Below are 13,942 nucleotides of genomic sequence, written 5' to 3'. Positions count from 1 at the left end.
AGCTCTGTCATTTTCGCAAGGTATAAAAACGCTCGTTGAATAGCACGATGTGTTAGTACGCAACGGTATATGTACAGATCTAAGTTTAGGGTTTAATTTAGGTAACGTATTTCAAACTATAATGAAGATTAAGCTGAGAGATCTGGAGGCATTCATCCTAAGAGGATTACGGGAGGAATGAGGCTTAGTTATAGTAAAACAATAAAACATATTATATACGGGTACGGTGTAGACAGAGCCGACAGTCTTGAAAATACTATTAAGCTGAAAGATCTGAGAGACACAAATCCTAAAGTATAGTTTTAAATAATTGAGGATTTCCTCATAGTGAAAACAATGTGTGGACCACTCCATTTCTTACTCATGGATGTCATTAAAGGTGACTAAGGGACGGGCTTATAAACTAGGGATTCTGCTTTTAGGCCATGGGCTAGCAACCTATCTCTATTTGAATCTCAATTCTATCATTAAAAAGACTGGTAGGCCTCGTTCACCAGTTTGTGAACGTGGCCTACCAGTCTTTTTAAGACTATTAATTCTGTCTACTCCGCAGGGGATAGACGTGTTTATATGTATGCTTATAGTAAAACAATTATAATACATGTCTTCTTTCCTAATATATATGGAACATAGTCAACAGTTTCGAAGCAATTGAAAAGCCATGTTCAACTGAATGGTATATATTTCTGAATATGAACTTAGTGATAGAATGTTCATAAACTTACTTTTTAAATGAGTATATATTATCTGAGTTAAATTCATGTAACGTATTAAATTACTTCTTCATTCTCAAAAAAAAAATCTTGTATTCATACATACATAAAATCACGCCTCTTTCCCGGAGGGGTAGGCAGAGACTACCTCTTTTCACTTGCCACGATCTCTGCATACTTCCTTCGCTTCATCCACATTCATAACTCACTTCATGCAAGCTCGGCGGTTTCGGGTACTTGTATTCTTACATGATTATTAACTAATTTATATTGATTTCAGACCTTGCCATCATCTCAAGCGAATTAATAAAATTGAAGTACAAAGTTTATCCGTCTTTCCTAAAGTCGTATACACATTGTTATCATTTTTCTGTTCTACCATTCAGTATAGATAATGAGATTGCCAACTAAACTACAAAGGAGTTCGTCTATGTAATTCGATAATGTTGACTTTCTGCCTTTTATCTTTTCATTACTCCGCCTTGTGTAAGTAGTAGGTATTGAATGTAATAACTGTGCGTTTGATAAAATCGTTGTTAAGTAAGAAGTAATAAAGGTTTTTTTTCTTTTGTTAAAAAAAAATTATGATTCCTTTCTTTACCTGTTTCACGTCGTCTGTGAGTATGCAAAAGTTTATTCCATTTTTATTGCATAAACTAGTTGTTGCCCGCGTTTTCGCCCGTGTAATTAGCTTTATACGTTACCCGTAGAAACTACAATCTAGTCCAATCCAAAACAAGAGGAATCCGAAGTTTATAGACCTATCCCTTAGTTGCCTTCTACGACATCCATGGGAAAGATATGTAGTGTTTCTTTTCCAAAGTGCAGTGAACCATAAGGTACTTTTAATATTTTTAAACTTTTAATATGACACCAAGAACTGTATGATTATAGGTATATTTATAGAGATACTTATGTATATAGATGTTACTTGCTGTCACGGCAAACATTGTTTTGCCATATAAATATTTTTTAAGTAATTTAAAAAAAAATTAAGGGTGGACAACCCTTATCACTAAGGGGTTGGAAAAATAGATGTTGGCCGATTCTCAAACCTACTCAATATGCTCACAAAATTTCATGGAGAATCGGTCTAGCCGTTTTGAAGGAGTACGGGAACGTACATTTCGACATGAGAATTTTATATAATAATATGTCAGTATGAATGTTTGTCACTCTTACACGCAAAAAACTACTGAACCGATTACGATGAAATTTGGTATGTAGGTAGCTAAAGACTCAGACTAACATATAGGCTACTTTTTATCCCGGAGTTCCCGCGGGATTGATAGGGTTTCCATGTGGAAGAAGAGGCCTAGGTAACATAATATATAATAACATATAGGCTAGCTATCTACGAGTAGTAAGATATAATAACGACGGCCTCTGTGGCGCAGCGGTAGTGCTCTTGTCTGTGACACCGGGTTGGAATCCCGGCCAGGACATGATGAGAAAAGAACATTTTCTGATTGGCTTGGGTCTTGGATGTTTATATATATAAGTATTTATTATAAAATATAGTACCGTTGAGTTAGTATCTCGTAACACTAGTTTCGAACTTACTTCTGAGGCTAACTCAATCTGTGTAATTTGTCACAATAAAAAAAAAATAACAGCGGCCATTTTGTTACAGATGCGTACGTAGCCGACGTCGTCGCTGTGAAAACATAGACAATAAATTGCCTTGCCACGATGAACTCCACGGAGCTGAGTGTGGACTTGAACCGGTCTACCCCGATATTTACGATCGGAACCAGTTTTATCACTCAATGGTTAGTTTTGTTTACATACATTCCTAACAGCTGAACGTGGCCTATCAGTCTTTTCAAGACTGTTGGCTCTGTCTACCCCGCAAGGGATATAGACGTGACCATATGTATGTATGTATGTATGTACATTCCTGATTTCATTCTAGTTTTTTAATGTAGACAATGTGCATTCGTCAACGATTTAGATTTAAGAGATCTATTTTTGTTTAAATTGACGTCCGATGAAAATGCTGACTTGAACAGGCACATACATACTTATAATCACTATACAGTCTCTACCCCTTGTGGGGTAGACAGAGGCAACAGTTTTGAAAGACTAACAGGCCACGTTCAGCTATTTGGCTTAATGATAGAATTGAGATTCAAATAGTGATAGGTTACTAGCCCATCGCTTAAAAAAAGAATCCCAAGTTTCTAAGGCTTTGTTGCCTTTTACGACATCCATGGGAAAGAGATGGAGTGATCCAATTCTTTTTGTATTGATGCCGGGAACCACACAGCATTTTGTATTGGTGCCGGGAACCACATGGCACTGTATTGGTGCCGGGAACCACACGGCAGATGTTTTTTTAATGTAGACAATGTGCATTCTTCCACGATTTAGATTTAAGAGATCTATATTTGTTTTAATTGACGTCCGATGAAAATGCTACAGTGTAGTTTGTTCCGCCGCTTCTTCTACACATGCGCTTTGGAAGCGGTAGTTGTTATAATTAGATTTAAGTGATGTAACGTCAATAAGTGATACCTTGTACCTATCCAATTTTGAAAATAAATCTATTCTATTCTAAACACGGATTTACTCCTTACGGGGTAGACAGAGCCAACAGTTTTGCAAAGGCAGAAAGGCCGCGTTCGTGCATAATGCTGGAATTAAAATTCAAATGGTTTCCATGGTCATCGAAAAAGTGTCGCAAGTTTATTAGACTGTCCCTTCGTCGCTTTTTACGACGTCCATGGGAATGAGATGGTCCTATTCTAAATTTAATTATCATTAAGCCTAACAGCTGCACGTGGCCTGTTAGACTTTCAAGACTGCTTGCTCTGGCTACCCCCCAATGGAAATAGATGTGATTAGATAAATGTATGAATGAACTTTAAAAACTTAACAATATTCAAGGAAGATATAATATTTAGTCCTGTCACTAGTTGAATCTCAATTCTATAGTTAAGCCAAATAGCTGAACGTGGCCATTCAGTCTTTTCAACACTGTTGACTCTGTCTATCCCGCATGGGATAAAGACGTGACCATATGTATGTTTGTATTAAAGTAGATTCACACATTATTACAAGATAATGCTGTCAGCGCTTGTACGTGTATGTATGTATAATATTTAGTCAAACTACGACTAAGCACCTTATAAAGTGTGTAGACGTCATGACATAATTTCTGGACGTCCTTCGGGATAGTCAGTTATTTTTTCTAAATTCCTTGTTCCCTTATAATCAGTCAATCAATTTTAGTAAATTTATTGAATGAATGTTATTTACCTGAAACATCTTCCATAAATAACTCGACAAAGATGTTTAGAAGAAAAGTTTTAACAACGTTTGGACCCAAAAGTTACCGTTCTAAATAAACTTTCACATTTATAAAGAAATGCTGGTAAAACAGCTATGTTTATGATATACATACACATGTAATCACGTCTATATCCCTTGCGGGGTAGACAGAGCCAACAGTCGTGTAAAGACAATAGGATGATAGGCAACCTTCAGCTGTCGGCTTAATTATAGAATAGAGATTTTAAGCGCCGTGTGGATCCCGGTACCAAAAAAAGAAGAATAGGACCACTCCATCTCTTTCCCATGGATGTCGTAAAAGGCGACTAAGGGATAGGCTTACGAACTTGGGTTTCTTTTTTAGGCAACAGGCTAGCAACCTGTCACTATTTGAATCTCAATTCTATCATTAAGCCAAATAGCTGAACGTGGCCTTTCAGTCTTTTCAAGACTGTTGGCTCTGTCTACCCCGTAAGGGATATAGACGTGATGATATGTATGTATGTATAGAGATTTAAATAGTGACAGGTTGCTAGCTCATCGCGTTGAAGAAGACTCTCAAGTTTATAAGACTATCCCTTATATGTTATGTAACCTATATGTTATTCTGGGTCTTCAGCTACCTACATACAAAATTTCATTGTAATCGGTTCAGTAGTTTTTGCGTAAAAGAGTAACAAACATCCATACTGACATACTCAAAAACTTTCGCATTTATTATATTAGTAGGATAGATAATCAAGGAAAAATTTATCACAAATCCGAGGTCAATATAGAAATGATCACAATTTTACGAGAGTGTTATCGTAAACCGTAAACTTTGCCCTCAGCCAACAGACGATGATAGGGCGATATCAAACTTGGGTCGCAGATTGGATATGAATTCGTAGTACATACAAACATATAATCACGTCTATATCCCTTGCGGGGTAGGCAGAGCCAACAGACCGGAAGAAACTGACAGGCCATGATCAGCTGTTTGGCTTTATGATAGAATTGAGATTCAAATAGTGACAGGTTGCTAGCCCATCGCCTAAAAAAAATCCCAAGTTTATAAGCCTTACCCTGGTTCCAGGCACCAATACAAAAAAGACTAGAACCACTTCATCTCTTTCCCATGGATGTCGTAAAAGGCGACTAAGGGATAGGTTTACAAACTTGAGATTCTTTTTTCAGGCGACGGTCTAGCAACCTGTCACTATTTGAATCTCAATTCTATCATCAAGCCAAAAAGCTGAACGTGGCCTATCAGTCTTTTCAAGACTGTTGGCTCTTTCTTACGTGACCATATGTATGTATATATGTAGTTAACGACAAAACTGAACATTTATTTAAAAACGTCCATAACTAACGCGGCCGCCATTTTTTCCGCCATAAAAATTTTTCCCGCCATAAAATAACGGCTTCAATCACAATGTTTCACAGCCACAGTCATATTTGTGGAAAGCACTTCAGAAAAGTACAATAAACCATTGTAACTTTGTACAATGCGATTCGAGATTTGAAATGTAACAATGGCTCGCAATCCACTATTTTCAAACTGCGTACGCTACCTAGACGAATTTGGATTATACATACATACATATAATCACGTCTATACGGCCTCTGTGGCGCAGCGGTAGACGCTTGTCTGTGACACCGGAGGTCCCGGGTTCGAATCCAGCATGATGAGAAAAGAACTTTCTCTGATTGGCCTGGGTCTTGGATGTTTATCTATAAAAGTATTTATTATAAAATATTGTATCGTTGAGTTAATATATCGTAACACAAGTCTCAAACTTACTTCGAGGCTAACTCAATCAGAGTAATTTGTCCCGTATATATTTATTTATTTATTTATATCCCTTGCGGGGAAGACAGAGCCAACGTTAACCATTAAGATAGAATTGAGATTCAAATAGTGACAGGTTGCTTCTTTGCCATCGCCTTAAAGAAGATTCCCAAGTTTATAAGCCTATCCCTCAGTCGCCTTTTACGACATCCATAGGAAAGAGATGGAGTGGTCCTATTCCTTCTTATAATGGTGCCGGGAACCACACGGTACACAAACTGAGCGGTTTTTAGACTAAATTTAGTGTTTTGGAACATACTTCGATAGCCCATTTCAAACCTTTTTTTTAATTTTTTAATCAGTCAGCTTCTACTTTTACATATATAAAGATAGATTTACAGTTTAATTATATTGTACTTAATAAGCTTTCAAATTCAATTGTATCATTAAGCCTAGCTGAATGTGGCCTGTCATTCTTTCAAAACTGCTAACTCTGTCTGCCATGCAAAGGATATAGACGTGATTATATGAATGAATGTCCTCAATAAGACAGTGAGCTTCAGTTACCAATTATTTGCAGTCAAATAATCGTAAGATTGATGAGATAAATTCACAAACAATATAAGGCCTTTTGTGAAACTTGAGACCGTGGATTTGAAACGAAAATTTTTCTCATTAATTTCGATTTATTCTTCGTTTTTTTTTTCTGAAATACTGACCCACATTTTCGATAACATACATACATATCAACACGTTTACATGCCTTCCGGGGTAGACAGAGTCAACAGCCTTGAAATGTTGACGTGATGATACAGTAAAAGAGAAGTTGTTTTATTCAAAATCTCAACTTATATTATAAATGCGAAATTAAGTTTATTTGTTTGTTGACTCATCACGCGTTTTCTACTGAACTAATCTTATTGATATCCTGCGTATAAATAATTAAAGAGTCTGAAGATCGAAAGGATATAGGGTACTATTAATTCCTCATCACAGATGGTCAATAGGTGCACCCTAAAGTCGTCTTCAGAGAAGTAAGCCTCATAATGCCTTAGACCATCGGTATTCGAACTAATCAAGTCAAATAGCTAACTAAAACTAATTAAGTTCAAGCGAAAATCACTTTTCTTTTTTCATAGGAAACTTCAGAAGATGCGTCGGCCATGCCTGTCGTCTGGTTACCACGAATGCCACAACAACACGAACTTTACCGACGTCTACTACTTCAACAGCACGCTAGAAAACATACTGGCCATAAACGGGGAAGCAGTAAGTTCTTTTTTTTTTTTTTTAATCTTAATATATTCGAACGATGGAACTAATCAAATTCAAATTTAAATTATGAAACTTGATACATTTTAAACTTTTTTTTTATATCACACTGCGTAGGTATTTTAATTATTCAAAATATATTGCTGTTCGTTTGTTTGGCTTTTTCAAGAACGGCTGTTCTAATTTAGCTGATATTGTTTTTAAAATTATTTTAGTTCAGAGTAAGTAGTAAATATAAATATTGCTGTTAATTTATACTTCATCACCTAAACAAGATGCATACACAATTTTCATGTTCGTTTCAGTTTTTCTAAAGATGAGATCTTTACAAACTTTATTTGAATTCTTACAAGAGTTGAGAAACAACCAGTTATTCATAAGAAGAATACCTGTTTTGTACTGTTCCATTTTCTTTCAAAAACAATAAAGAAATATCACAGACCTGGTACCAGGAAATATTTCACGAGCAGCGAAAATTACGCGTTAATAAAATGCTGAGAAATAATGTTGAGACAAAGCAAGAAATTTAAAATTACATTTGAACAGTCGTATATATTTGAATAATCGTATGTTTATGTTTAATTTGCATGTAAATAAGTGTGTACAGTCTATTTTCACTTCATGAAGACAAAAGGCCGATATAAATTAATAAAAAAGACATTTTCGTTTATGCGGACGAAGCTGCGGGTATTATATAGTTAACAAAAGAAATAGCCGTTGCCCGCGATTTCGTCCGACGTAATATTAAATCTGTGTGACTAATAGTTTACCGATAATCTCCATAAAAAAGATGACCCCTGTATCTATCCTTAGTGGGTGAGAAATGATTGTATACCAATTTTTTAGTTGGACTAGCCAAACACATGCGAGAAAAAAAAACAAATTAGAGCAAAAGTTTTTGCGTGATGCGAGCACAAACATACAGCATAGTTAAATGTACTAAATAGCGCATTTTGGACATTCTCATTCATTCATTTCAAGTACAAACATCTGTCAGTTACAATTTTAATAAATCTATGTATGTGCATTTGTCTGACAAAGTCGTAAGAATACCTGCACTCATTTCACTCATAGCCGTACACTGAAACGGGCTACGGTAGCTAATCGATTCTAGACTATTATCGACTCAGACATAGCTATGCACGATTATTGATATCCTGTCCCGTTAAATTTATATTGAATATTTTTTTTTTACTTTCGACCTAAATCAAGCACTATTTACCTGTCATACATTTTCGTAGTTCTTTTTTTTCTGTTATCGCATCACCCTACGTAACTCAGTTTGGTCCAAAGGTTTGACTGAAAGATACCTAATGGCATTAAGTCCACCTGTTGTACATTTTACTTGCATAAATAAATAAAAAAATATTAGAAAAAAGCAAAATTTTAGACTGATGGGCCTATAAATTTATCGGCGAAAACATAAGAATATACTTGCATTAAAACTTTGTAAGTTTTTACAGTCATTTCATAAAATCAATAATGGGTTAATTTTGCACAACGCTTATTAGACCCATATTTTTTCAGACTTGGGACATCCTATTAATTCCATGGGCATATTTATTTTTATCGGTTAAGCATTAGTGACCAATCAGTCTCATTGCTTATACTTATTATTATCTCGGTTTAAAGCTCAGATAAAATCAGGTAAAGTGAGTATGTAATGGCCAAATACAAATAATTTTGGTCAATCAACTTCGACTTCTCTGATATTTTTTGCATATATTTTTGATTAATAATATCATTATCTCTTTCTTTTTCCGATGTAATCCCGTTCTGTTTCGGGTCGATTTTCCTCATTATTCTTTGTCATAAATTTCATTATGAGTTCACTTTTTATCATTTTTTTATTATTCTTAAATATCTTTTAGTGGTAGATCGTTACTTATTTATGAGAGAAGTTTAAATAATGTTATTCTTAAACCAAATAAACGACATATTTTCGGGCCAGAATATAAATAAGCCGACGACGGGCCGTGCAGGTATAGAGGTTTTAAAGTGCACACGTTGTAGGCTAGACTATGTTAGTTTACCTAATGGAGCCGGGGATTCTAGGCATTATCTCAGCTAGATGGAAATAGATACCTGTATGATATTAGATTCCATATCATCTTCGTCGATTTTAGATATAATTATATTTATGATTGTTTATCTTGGACGCGATCATAATTCTCTTGGTGTTTTTCCTGGTTGCGTTCTCAATATAGAAGATGTTGAGTTCTTCTAAAAAGCAGGTCTGACCTTTGTGACCTAAGTAGACAGGGAACCAAATTATTTTTGCCCATTGTGACTGAACTTGGTCAAATTCCCTAACGATATATGGAAAAAAATATGGACTGTTCCTATCCTACAGTTTCGGTAACCACACGGCACAAGTGTATTGGTTTACCTTTTGAAAGATTTTACATATCATCTACCTCTCTGGAAGGGAAACAGAGCCTTTTGGCCATGACCCAAACTTTGTAATATATAAAAATATCAGACCATGATAAATATCGGGAGTTCAGAATGCTTCATTCTATTCGTAATACTATAAGCGACATTAATCGTATGTGTATTAAAACATCTTTTAACTATGCTGCCCACCCGGTTCCAGGTTTTTACTTTTCACTACCCAAAGGTTGGCTGGAAGAGATTTCTTAGCGATAAATCCGCCTTTGCTCAACATATTCATAATGGATGTTGCTACTACACATTTTTTTTTATACACATACATACATACATATGGTCACGTCTATATCTCTAGCGGGGTAGACAGAGACAACAGTCTTGAAAAGACTGAATGGCCACGTTCAGCTATTTGGCTTTATGATAGAATTGAGATTCAAATAGTGACAGGTTGCTAGCCCATCACCTAAAAATGAATCCCAAGTATGTAAGCCTATCCCTTAGTCGCCTTTTACGACATCCATGGGAAAGAGATGGAGTGGTCCTATTCTTTTTTGTATTGGTGCCGGGAACCACACGGCATTCGGGAACCACACGGCATTTTTTTTATGTACAATAAAAATATAATTTGTATTGTATTGTACACATTGCAAAACTGTAGAACATTATTTTGTCCCCAGCAACCAGTTCTGCCGCCGTTTCCCCTCTGGCTGGCTTCCATCTTCGCCACGTGCCTAGTGCTGGTTATTCTTCTCACTGTGAGTGGGAATGTGCTCGTCCTTCTAGCTTTCTTAGTGGACAGGACTATACGCCAGCCCAGTAATTACTTCATCGCTTCACTTGCAGCTACTGACCTGTTGATAGGTAAGAAGTATTGCTTATCTTTTTTAATCTCTATGACTGAACTATATTGCAGTTCTATGGACCTGATACGGACACAATAGAGTATTTTGAGCTGTATTTTTCAATTTCTGTAGCCTACAAATGAAATGAAATGAATGAAAATTACCAATGGTAGATAATGTACGAGGCATGATTTAGCTGTGATTCTAGACAATGCAGTGGAAATAACATAATTCTGATCTAATATATTATAGAGTTAAGGCATTGAAATAATAGAAGAATCACTTATACTGTGTGATTTGACATGGTAAAAAGTTATTCAAGTATAACTATATTTTAGACATTAAGCAGCTAATTTTGCAAGATTTTAAGTCAAAGTATAACATCTTTATTTGTTCCCCACAATCTTACAATTTATCTTAAGGGATGTCTTATCTCATTAATTAACGATTTTAATCACGAAATTTTCACAATTATATCTATCTACCTTTCCACTTAGAACATTTGACAATTATAAGGTGAAAACTAGGTCATTCAAGATCGTCTTAATCTCAATCGAACTCAAATAATTGCATTCCGTAGTCATTCCACTAATTAATCTCATAATTCAATGAACCGAATCATCGTATCTATGAAGACATCCAAACGAATTCAAGTGAATATTTGTGAAACGAATATTGACGCAAATAACTTTAGCTCAGTGGGTTGTTAATTATTAATGTTATTTATCTGAATGTAATTCATTTATTCATCAAATATATTAAATTAAACATGAACAAAGAATCAGAAATGTATTCGGGAATCTGGCCGCACAAATCCGTTTTCGGGCCAGTTTATAAATGATTCATTATGCTTATTTGCGGCAAATATTTATAGTACACCGGTAAACAAAATTATAATACCTAATGAAATGATTCCTTGTTATATTATTACTACACAGATTGTTTTTTTTATGAAATAATATGTATGTTATTTACTTTCGTCCGGTACTTGTTTTACGTAAGAATTTTTGAAACTTTATCCATATCTACTGTTCATTAAATTTCTAAATAATATATACTCTAAATAAAATATAATATATTCTAAATAATATATTTAAGTTAGCATTAGTCAAGTTTCCTTTTACATATTAAAATCTTATTTAGTTTGGTGTATTCTTTCATTGTCCACAGTTTGTCGATCCCCTTTTACACGGACTACGTATTAAAAGGATATTGGCATCTTGGGCCTCTACTTTGCGACTTGTGGCTCTCTGTCGACTACACAGTATGTCTCGTCTCTCAATACACCGTATTACTCATAACCGTTGACCGATTTTGCAGCGTCAAAATAGCAGCCAGATATAGGGCATGGCGGACAAAAAACAGAGTCATCTGGATGGTTACAATAACGTGGATAATACCAGCCTTATTGTTTTTTACGACTATATTCGGATGGGAACATTTCGTAGGATATAGAGATTTACAAGAAGGCGAGTGCGCCGTACAATTTCTGAAAGACCCAATATTCAATACAGCTTTAATTATAGGGTATTATTGGACAACACTTTTCGTTTTAATCGTATTGTATGCGGGAATATTTAAGACTGCTTATGATATGCAAAAGAAAAGTGAGGCAAAACAAAGGAAAATGCAGTCAATGGTTGCATTAAGTGCTGGTTTTATGACAGGTATGGCTGGACGGGCAGCGGGTACTTCGGGACTGCCTAAAGCCACTATTTCTAGTGAAGATCAAATGAAGGTGTCAGAGTCTGTACGGAAAGATTCCACTTCAAAGGGGTCTTTAGCAGCTCCTCTACTAAACTTAGGTGGTTCCACCGATTCAAATTCTAGTCAAAAATCATCTGCTCACAAAAGCAGTGCCACTGCAACTGGAACATCAACAACAGCTGAGTCTGATGCAGATAAGAAGGAAGATCAAGTCGAAGCAGAGAGGTCTAGTAGTCCCGCTTTTGATTCAGATGATGAAAGTACAACACAAACAAATATAAAGAAACGACCGTCGGTGGCTAATTTAGTGATGCAAACTGGTGCATTACAATTACTTAACAATATGCGTATGAACGGTGGAATGATGATTAAAACTGACTTAAAGCAAACACCAACATTTAAGAATGAGCTTGATAAACCTAAATCGTCACTGTCTCAAATATCCGAGAAGAGTTTGCTTGATACCGACAATCTTGAATCATCCCATAATATTGGAGTTTCAGCTGTGCCAGTTGTTCCCTTATCAACTGCTAGTCTAATATCTCCTATGTCATCAGGTATAGCCACGCCGTCCGATCAAAGAGAGGTGTCAACCACTATTGCTCAAAGGATAATACCTCCACCAACTGAGTTCAGGTGTAGCCCTCCAGTGTCTGAAAGTCCACCTTCACAATCAGAATCATCTAGAACTAGAACTGTAAGAGTTGTAAAAGGTGATGGTACATCTTATGATGTTCTTGTAGGGATGGATGGTGCTGATTTAAGGTATATGGATGAGAGCTCCGTAATTTTAGCCTCACCCACATATGAAAGTCCTCCGTCATCAGTGACGTTTCCAACTAATACTGAACCGCCATCTCCTCCAACACATAACTCAAGTAATGTCACAAACACTTCATTGTTACAAGCCGCACTAATAAGAGCCACTGCGGAAGCTAAAGTAAGTCAACCTCCAACCTCAAAATCAAATTATTCTCCTCCGCAACCAATTAAAGTAAATACAGAGGTAAGTTTAACTACAGGGGAACGATCAAAGCCTGTTATTACCCTTGTATCGTCGTCTTCCAATAATAATGAACCTCAACCGGCCAAAACCGCGGACGCAAAAGTCTCCCCATTAAAACTAAATCCAGTGAGTCCGGCTGTAGAGAATAGTGATGTTTCGAGCACGGCTGTAACTGGGTCAGGCCGCGGCGACTCCAAGAAAGAGTTCGTCAAAAACATAGGAAAAAAATTAAAAGTTAAACGTTCGAAACGAGACGGGTTATTCCCAAGTATAGGCCGGCAGAAATCTAAATCGGAAAATAGAGCTAGAAAGGCTTTTAGAACCATATCGTTTATTTTAGGAGCATTCGTAATTTGCTGGACACCTTACCACATATTGGCTTTAGTCGAGGGTTTTTGCACAGATCCGCCTTGCATAAACAAACATATCTACATGTTTTCTTACTTTTTATGTTACGCGAATAGTCCAATAAATCCGTTTTGCTATGCGTTAGCTAACCAACAATTCAAAAAGACCTTCACGAGGCTTTTACGGGGAGATTTCCACATCACCTAGTCCATGTATGTCGGACGGTAAGCGTAATACCTTCGACGCCAAGAAAGTCCGAGAAAAATTACGCACACAATTTGAATATCGTATTCAAATGCTATTGATAAGACAATACTGCTAAATTTAAACGTTGCATCGTATGCTTTTGATGTATAGAAATGATTAACTAAGGAAATTATCTGTGTAGTATAATGTATTAAATGTAAAGCGAATTTTCAGCTCGAAAGCAAAGTTTTGGTGGTTGTAAATAAATAAGTAGGTGCGTTGTATATTTTTATTTGACCTTAAAGTTCAGAACTGACAATAATCTGTTAGATTGTGTAAATAAGCGTTAGATTGTATTAAAATATTAAAGTCTCTTTATATTTCTTGTTAAGAATAAAATATATAGTAACGTTAAGAATAGGAAATGAAATTC

At 35.8% G+C, this 13,942-nt stretch overlaps 1 protein-coding gene across 1 annotated transcript; it reads left to right on the top strand.

The window, feature by feature from the left end:
- Window positions 1-2,405: 2,405 nt before the first annotated feature.
- LOC106130346 (muscarinic acetylcholine receptor M3) lies at window positions 2,406-13,530 on the top strand. The gene is made up of 5 exons (XM_060945884.1): window positions 2,406-2,485; window positions 6,897-7,026; window positions 10,098-10,288; window positions 11,433-11,729; window positions 11,832-13,530. Exons 1-5 carry the CDS (start codon window positions 2,406-2,408, stop codon window positions 13,528-13,530), a joined length of 2,397 nt encoding a protein of 798 aa, XP_060801867.1.
- Window positions 13,531-13,942: the final 412 nt, after the last annotated feature.

Source organism: Amyelois transitella, chromosome 9 (assembly GCF_032362555.1).
Source record: "Amyelois transitella isolate CPQ chromosome 9, ilAmyTran1.1, whole genome shotgun sequence".
Taxonomy (NCBI): Eukaryota; Metazoa; Arthropoda; class Insecta; order Lepidoptera; family Pyralidae; genus Amyelois; species Amyelois transitella.
Note: the sequence above shows the minus strand (reverse complement) of the source record. Positions and strands in the feature narration are given on the sequence as shown.

Bases quoted from the DNA above. Each gene is read 5' to 3' on its own strand.
- LOC106130346 (XM_060945884.1), top strand. From the start codon at position 2,406: ATGAACTCCACGGAGCTGAGTGTGGACTTGAACCGGTCTACCCCGATA. The intron at 2,486-6,896 runs GTTAGTTTTGTT...CTTTTTTCATAG, and splicing joins ACCAGTTTTATCACTCAATG to GAAACTTCAGAAGATGCGTC. The intron at 10,289-11,432 runs GTATTGCTTATC...CATTGTCCACAG, and splicing joins GACCTGTTGATAGGTAAGAA to TTTGTCGATCCCCTTTTACA.